At 37.2% G+C, this 8,854-nt stretch overlaps 1 protein-coding gene across 1 annotated transcript; it reads right to left on the bottom strand.

Moving 5' to 3' along the window:
* Positions 1-601: 601 nt before the first annotated feature.
* On the bottom strand, positions 602-7,197 carry LOC103952297 (extra-large guanine nucleotide-binding protein 1). The gene is made up of 8 exons (XM_009363868.3): positions 5,645-7,197; positions 5,400-5,537; positions 5,201-5,305; positions 4,931-5,098; positions 4,031-4,214; positions 2,245-2,486; positions 1,841-2,004; positions 602-1,326 (listed from the first exon to the last, which is right to left on the bottom strand). Exons 1-8 carry the CDS (start codon positions 6,788-6,790, stop codon positions 747-749), a joined length of 2,727 nt encoding a protein of 908 aa, XP_009362143.1. The 5' UTR covers positions 6,791-7,197; the 3' UTR covers positions 602-746.
* Positions 7,198-8,854: the final 1,657 nt, after the last annotated feature.

Genomic DNA, 8,854 nt, shown 5'->3' with positions numbered 1-8,854 from the left:
ATGAAGATTTTCGAAGATGAAAGACTTTTTTCCTCGCTATCTTTGCTTCTTGCTACTTGGTTTTGGTGAATGGTTCGTTGCTGGTGCTTCTGCTCGTCAATTTGGTTTGGGTTTCTTGTATTGCAGTCGGTCTTCATGGTTCATCTTTTCTGGGTGGTGAATGCAATCGGATATGCAGCGCGCAGATTTTGACTTGATTTGCCGACTTGTGCAACCTGCCTTCAGCTTGTGGTTTCCTGCTTGGTGGCGGGATTCCATTTCTATTACTTCCTTGTTCTTGGAGTCTTATGTGGGAGGTAAGATTCCACATTTCAAATGGAAGCAAATCTCAAGCATATACCAATTGGAAAAATCAATGTCAGTGAAAAAAGTTATGACATGAGACTGTAACGTCAATTTCGGTTTGTTCTACCCGCTCTGAGCGGATGATGAAGCCTTTACGTGTAGTTCAACTCACCTAATCCTTTGTCCTGTCCCATTTTTGCCGCTTTCAGTTTTTTCTATGTACTTTACTACTTACTTTTCTTCAATAATATAACCAAAAACTAAATTTTAAAATACTTCAACTTGATAGTGTTGCAAAATTACGGACTTCGTTGGGGAAAAAGAAAAAACAGATCTTTCATTGTTTAAACAGAACTTGAAAAAGAATACGAACTCTATTTTCTCACTGTATATCTGTGTTTCCTAGTGCATGTATATAAACAATTTGCACAACAGCAATGGTTGCATTTACAGAAAGACATTTAAGCGGAAGAACTTGCCTCAATGCTAGCGGAAGAGATCTCGTGAATTAATCTGGGTACCTCTTCCTCCCATTTTAGAATCTCACTAGCATATCTAAGAGCTTCATTTACAGTATCAGACTCTAGCGCTGTAACCAGTGAAACAAACAGCTTCCTATCTGTTAGAGAATGAAAGAGTCTTTTGAACTTCACTGCAATATATTGAAAGGCTCGGTGAGCCAACGTGGGGTTATTACTGTTGTTATTGCTACCACTGGGATTTTGGCTGGTTACCGGATTGAAGTCATGAAACCATTCACATCGAGTGAGAGGGGCTTCGTCAATCTTTTCTTCAAGCAGATCATACTTGTTGAGTATCAGAAGGAAGCCTTTTTGGTCAAAGGCTGGATGGGTAACAATATTTTCAAATAGCTGCTTGCTTGCCATCATCTTGTTTATGGAAACCCCGTTAGCATCTGTAGAGAACTCATCGTATTCTGTCAATGAAACACAAAATGCGACCATATCAACATCTTCAAACATCTCAACCAACTTGCAGTTTCCTCCGAGGGTGCTCTGATGCACTCTAATTAGTTGGTACCTGCGATTAAAACAATGCCAGTGCATTTTAAAACACTGTTTTCCATCAAATAAAATTGCTCAAGTTTTTCTTTTTAATATAAATATACTACTAGGAAATGTTTCAACAACAAAGAAACTGGATAAAAAAGGACCGGTTTAGAACTTCAAATTCAAGATCATATCTTGGAAAAGAAATTGATTTTCAAGTAACTTATTGCTCATTTAGCATCAAACAGTTATATTCCTTACCTGTGTTTTCCTTTATCGGCAAAGCATACTCTCAAAATTCCATAGACTATTGTGTATGTATTATAAAAGTTTCATCTTAACCATGTGTTACGTAGTGAAGACGACTTTTCCTAGTTATAACTAATCTAAAACTGCACAGCAATTTCTATGTATAGGGCAAAGCATGTCGACAATAAATTTAATCAGCCAGATTAAGCAAGATATTTGGCCAACTCAATGAAGAAAGATTAATGCATTTGTTGCTCAAGTATAATTTACTTGATGCATGAATCCGGAACTCTAACCTTAACGAAGGGTCATGCTGAAAAGGAGGGTCCAGATTGCTATTTCCAGCTGATGGGGGAATTGAGAATTCCATGCTCGTAAGGCTGTTGGATGAGGTGATTCCCTCGGCATACAAGATGTCCGTGTCTGTGGGCTCATAATCTGTCCTTGAAATCTCAACAGCCTACACAGAAATATAAATATTTGAACTGAGTAACACGCATATAATATAGTGATCATGTATTATCCACATTCCATGTTCATATTTAAATGTATCCACGACCTAAAGAATAATTGAAAACTCAAAAGAACTAAAGCTAAAAGGAATTTAAAAATAAACAAATAAAAAAATATGAGCAGAAGCACTTTGAGAATGTGAATTGGCTTAAAACTAAAAGACAAGGAACACAGAGCGTGATCTCACCCGATTAAGAAAATATGCAGCTGGTCTGGGCAGCATTTCTATTTCATTCCTCCGGTCGTATGTGGCTTGAATAGCAGGATCCTTCCACAAATCCTCAACAAATGGTGCATATTCACGGGTAGCTGCTGGAAATATGGCTTCCAGATTACCAGATACCATAGATTTGAGGAGCCAATCAGAAAAAGCTTTCAGTCTTGGACCAATGGAATATTTTGTTTTATCGTCAAGCTGGCTTGTATTCCCTATGTAAATTGAATAACTTCAGGCACGACTCCATAATGACAAATACTGATAGCAATAAATTCATACAAAAGGCAAGCATCTCACTTGATGTTTAAAGTTTTAATATGTTATTTATAACCTGAGCGATAACGTAATACAATCATATACTAGAAAGATACATCAACTTGACAGGAAAGTAAAAGATAGTAACCCATAAGAAAAGCACTAAATGTATCCAAAAGGAACGAGCTGTTATCCTATACAAACTATTGATGTGTAAAAAACAACCAACGTTTCAGTTTGTAAAACCAACATCTGGAAAGTACTAACAATAACAAATTGCAAAAAATGATTTTGTCAAAGCTGGATAGTCAGTTGACCCTAAAGTTTTAACGCTTTAGCAGTGAAGGGAAACGGCATTCCCAGACTTTCCGACATTCACTTCTGAATCTTATTTTGTTCCTTTTAATCATCCAAAAGGTCTTGTAATCCCTTCTTTCTACGAATTATTGCATTAACCTGAACGAAATTCCAAGTATTAAACTCTGCCATGAGTTGGACCCAAAGTTATCAGGGATTCAATAGAGATACAAATGTTGAAACCCTAATATATATATATACACACACACACACACACATATATATGTCTGTATGTATGTATGTATGTATGTATGTATGTATTCTTGGAACCATTTCAAAATCTAACATTTGTACGGGTATGTCCATATGCACTCTCAAGGTCAAGAAAGGCAGAAAACTAATTTTATCAGTAGTAGCTCATAACATGTTATATGTAGTTCATGATATCAGTGAAACAAATATTCTTTTTCCTTTATAACTAATTGTTAGAAGACAACACATTTTCTTGAACCACTGTTAGACGGGTTTGGAAGATCAATGGTCCAAAATAAAGTGGGTGGACAATTCATTAATTGAAAATCGACACTCACAACTGAGATGCACAAATGATTAAGAGAAACACATAACAAATAATTCACTAGACCAAACAGGTAAAGCTATAGAAACTCAAACAATGTTATCCCTCATCCCCTGTTATCATTATTTGCCAAAAGGATCTACACCGAATTTGAGTTATCTCTTGTTAACAGTTTATTTACAGCCTTTCTTCCACGTGCTGGATAGGGTAACCCATCTTAATTGTGTTTCTTATAGAAACCAAAAATAGTCACAGATCTCATCTACATTTATCCACATAACTAATTTATCTTACAGTTAGAAAGGAACGGGGCAACTGACTTTAGTGAAAATGCCATCCAACATAAAAATTACAAATTGATGTACAAAGGCTGAGGGCAAGCCTTGGCGTAACGGTATGGTGCTCCTTTGTGACCGAAAGGCCACACATTCAAGTCGTGGAAACAGCCTCCTTGCAAAGCAAGGGTAAGGCTGCATACGATAGGCGTTCCCCCAGCACCCCACACCCACCACAAAGACCCTCGCAAAGCGAGGAGCCTTGTCGGTTTGGGGTCGCCTTTGATGTAAAAAAAAAGCTAGATCATAAACATAATGAAGTGAAGAAAACAAAGAATAAATCAATTTGTACCTGAAGGGCCAGGGTCATCCAAAAGCCGTCCTTTTCCTTTTCTCTTCTCAATCAAACTTTCTTCTTCAAACCACTCACGCCCTTCAAGCAATATACCAAGATAACTGTATAATCTGCTCTGGATCACGAACTTAATACTTTGGCGCTCATCTTCAGAGAAAGGAACATTGTACAAGAACTTGGCCTAAAATAAGCGAGTACTTAGTGTCAGAAAAAATAAAGCTATGATTTGGAATAAATATATGGGAATTAAGTGTTTGGTTTCATTAAGTGCCTTTTAAACCAATATTCCTAGCAGCACTGTTTTAAACTGGACACTCAACCACCCACTGAGAAATGTTGAAGTTACTATCACATTTCCTTCCAAAAGTTTATTGAATACAATAGAAAAAGTGTACCAAACTAGACTTACAGATGTGGAAGGGAAACAAAAAACAATGTGTCACTTAAAATATAACGACAACATTGTTGTGGTAAAAGAAGAGTCATGTTTAGTTATCTGTGTGCACGTTTGCACTTGGTTATTAAATAGAAGAACACTGCTGCCAAGAGGATGCACTAATACATTATTAGTACAAACACATAACACAGTGGTGCATTAAGAAAAATACATACATACATACTTACATGCATGCATACATGTATATATGCACTCGCCGTCAACTTTTTACAGGTATAAATATACCAAATAAATCAGAAAAAAAATAGTTCTTGAAAACTTCAAGTCATGTCAATACTAGTTCCCTGTCAAGTTTCACCAATGATTACTATCATCTAAAGCTTTGTAGGGTAAATAATTTTACTGACCCTGAAGCTACTGAAGGAAATTCACCAATTAGGTTCTGACCTTTATAATATTAAGTGATGGGTAATCGGGTTATTCCTCCCCAAATGTCTTACCTGTTTAAATATAGTGCTTGTACCAGATTTGTGATGTCCAACTAGAACAATTTTGTTAAGCTTTTTCTCTTCAAAGGTGTTCCAGGTGTTCACTTCGTCAGTGGAAAGATTTGGCGAACCAGAAGGAAATGGCAAAGACAAGATGTTACAAACCATCTTTATTGTAGTCTGTAAAGAAGTAACTCCACAGTTAAGGGATGCTTGATCATAAAATTAATTAGGAAAGGGCGGAAAGGAACACAATTTATTGCACATCACATGCGTACACACCTTGTCCCATATCTTTCCCTTTACTTGATTCATTCCCTCTTCCTGATACTCCCCATCTGCACTCACCCAGTAGTGAAGATTTCCTTCACATGGCACTCCAGCCAACTGCATAATTCCAACAAAATGCATCAATACAATGTGGTTTGTTTTTCAAAGTATATAATATACAAAAGAACTTGAACCAGTCCAGTATAAAAACCTTCAGAATGAACGCCTCTAACTTAGTGATCTCCCGATTGTTAATCAATATATTTGTATCCCCGTTACTAGCATTTCGTTTTATGTGGCCTCCCACACTCAACCGGGGGCTAATGATTTGGCAAGGCCTATGCCCTTCCTGTTCATTTAAAGAAGAATCATCATCGCATTGAGATGCAATTTACGACAAAATAGAGGTCCAATATTAACAAGCTGATTAAAAATTGAGCTGAGTTCAAAATTTACCTTTCCCCAAAAACCAGATACATTATCGTACCAATAGCATCCTGGTTTTATCTTTTTTGGTGGGTTTTGGCAACTTTGCAATCGAACCAGCTCTTCCTGCGATAAAGGTTCGCCATTCACAAAAATATGATTGCCTGGCAGTTGATTTGCTTGGCAAGATATCTCGGCCTTCATTATCAGTTCAACTTCCGATTTAGTGAGAAGCCGCTTCAGCATCCTAGAACACTTGCCCAGTTTCCTTCGCCTTGACTCGTCAATTTCAAAACTAATGCAAGTAACACATTTCCTTCCTTCCGGCATTGACCCCATTGCTCTTAGCACACAATTATAGCAAAACTTAGCACCACAAACAATGCAAACCTCCTTCTCCATGAGTCTGTTTCCTTTCCCACATCGATAGCACGACCCTTTCTTCCCACTTCTCTCAATCGTTGGCCTCACTCGCACATCTTCTTCCCCTTCAGAAGGATCAAACTCTTCTTCCTGAACAATGTCATTCGAGTCAGGATCACGGAATGTCACAGCTGATGGCCTTTTGACATGGTGAGGAATTGCATCCGTATAAGCTTCCTCTCTACCAGAGAAAACCTCAGAGGAAAGACTCCGCGAACTCGAACCAGACTCTGATGAACCCCAGTTACCGGGGCTCATATAATTCTGAAAGCCTTGAGCTTCTTGACCATCATCAGGCAATTCAAGCACACCCTCCAAACTTCCAGACAGACTGCCAGAAGACCCCAATTTCCCAGAGATTTCACCTTTATCTGATAAAGTCGAGACACCCTTTTCGCCATTGCTAATTTCCAATTCAGCAGGGGTTACTGAATTGGAAGAAACAATTTCCTTTCCAAACTTTACTTCAGTTTCAAGTTTCGTCTCTTCTTTTGGTTTCTTGGTGGATTTCGCAATCGGATGAATAACAGGGAGGGACAAATTGTTCAAGAGAGAGGCTGAAGAAACCGGAGCAGCAGTTGGGATGTGGCGAATGTCAACAGGAAATGCATTTGGGATATCATAACCCACCGGAGGACCCTTGTACTCCACGGCAAACGAAAACTCCAACTCCATGCTAAAATCCCCACCATCCCTGTCGCCGCCACTAGAAGCCGCCATAGCAGAACTCAGTTTTCTCATCACAGCAGCCATACCGGAGCTCACAAAATTCAGCAAAAAACCAGCGATTCCAACACCATAACAAAACAAAAAATAAAAAACCCACCAATCTTAACCTTCTAATTCGAATACCCACGAAGAAAAACGAAGATTAAACAAAACCCAGGAAACAAAATTCAAAATTTTCAGAAACCCATCAAGGAAAAATTCTGGAAATTTGCGGTGAAACCCTCCAACAACCTCCTCACCTTGCCCCAAATAAAGAAGTAAAATAGAAAAATAAAAAGAAACTCTTTGATGGAAGTCGCCAGTGTAGAGACGCAGACTTGGAGGAAGACTAATTCGTTGACTTCTCATTTTTCTCCAAGCGATGATGTCACGAAATTGCTACGAAAAATTCCTCATAGAAACAACAAGAGAAGCAAATAGCATCACACAAATGCAAGGCCGACTGAGTCTTCAAACTGAGCGGGTGTGATACTCTGCAGTTACACATACAGAAGTAACTATAGTCCTCCCTTATTCCTGTATGACACGACATCGTTCTAGTTTTAGAAGGGGTATTTTTGTCCCTATGATATGCGGTAAGAGCACTTTTTGTCTTCTTTTATTTGGAAGTGATGAGTTCAATTCTCGTTAAAAACAAAGTTAAACCATATGATTATGGTAATCATATTGTAAGATTTAGCTCCCTATCCTACCCCCTCTAATGTAGATACAATGGTTTATTAAAAAAAATATTGATAAAATAATAATATCATTAAGTATATCTACTTGTTAATTTTTTTTTTCTATAATTTTAGAGAGTTTTAACGAAAAGCCCACAGTACTGTTCACTTTAACGAAAAACCACATTTTTACGCTAAAAAGTCAATCCTGGTACTATTCACTTTATCCTTTATTTTGTCCTTATCATTAAAACTCAAAATTTTCAAGCTATTTTCATTAGTTTTCCTATAATTTTATTCCCCACCCTCATAGGAGAAACAATTCTTTTTAATTTTTATGAAAAAAGGAAATGCATATTTTTGGTATCGATTCTTGAACGTAGTACACCAACTGACCAAAGGAAGTTCAGTTGGTGGTTTAATAATTTCCAACAAAAACAATAATGTGGTTTAATAATTAAGCCGTTTAACTTCGGGTCTTTGTTGAATTAATCTTGTAAATAATCAGTCGTAGGAGAGGAGAGCTTCCAGAAATTTTCTTTTGACTATCAAAGTTTCCAATTCGTCGCCGTGACTCAAGAAAATTTACAGATTATCATTATCTAGTGTGGAATAGAGAGTGCATCATGCACAGTTCATACAAAGTTCATGCAAAGTTTTAACGAGGTCATACCATTATTGCACGCTATGATTTTTACGTATTCTTCACATTTTCTATGACTATTATTGTATCATGCAAGCATCTATAACAAAATTTTGAATGCAATCGGATAACTTAAATTTCTCTCGTCATATATAGTCTAAATTTGTTCACATGCTTGCTCAGCTCGATCTTATTGTTGGTCAGGGTTGTACTTGGCTAGATGATCCTCCGAGTCTAATTTTAGATTTGCTTGTGGAGGACTCTCGCTCTATATGATTTGACTTGTAGTGACCTTTGTTTTGAATAAATCTATTATCGTTTCTTTAAAAGAAAGTCTAAAGCTGCCTAGCGTTAGTGGGCTTTTATTTATTTATTATTTCTTGTTCAAAATTTTCATCATTAAGTTCGCTCACCCATACACATGGACTGTGCGCAAGTTTGCGCATGACCATGTAGATAGTGTATTGACAATGTATCACCTTTATAAAATATATACAAGGTATTGTGACAACCCGTTCCAAATTTTACGTTTTTATTTTATTTTAAAAGCGTGAATTTACGAAAATGTCATGGAGGCAATGATTTTGACTTATATTGACCATCGTCTAGAGAGACGTATGACTTATTCTTTTAACATATTCTCGTAGTACTCGTGGATGTGAACGCATAGGCGAAAGCCGTTTGCGAGTCCGGATTATAACGGTATAGTTATGGACGTTTGAAAATGGCTATTTATCGTTTAGTTATAAATTATTTGAATTCCCATCTTATGGGAAAGTGGCCAAT

The sequence above is a fragment of a genome, unplaced genomic scaffold, assembly GCF_019419815.1.
Source record: "Pyrus x bretschneideri cultivar Hongxiangsu unplaced genomic scaffold, Pyrus_bretschneideri_v1 Contig64, whole genome shotgun sequence".
NCBI classification, from domain to species: Eukaryota; Viridiplantae; Streptophyta; class Magnoliopsida; order Rosales; family Rosaceae; genus Pyrus; species Pyrus x bretschneideri.
Note: the sequence above shows the minus strand (reverse complement) of the source record. Positions and strands in the feature narration are given on the sequence as shown.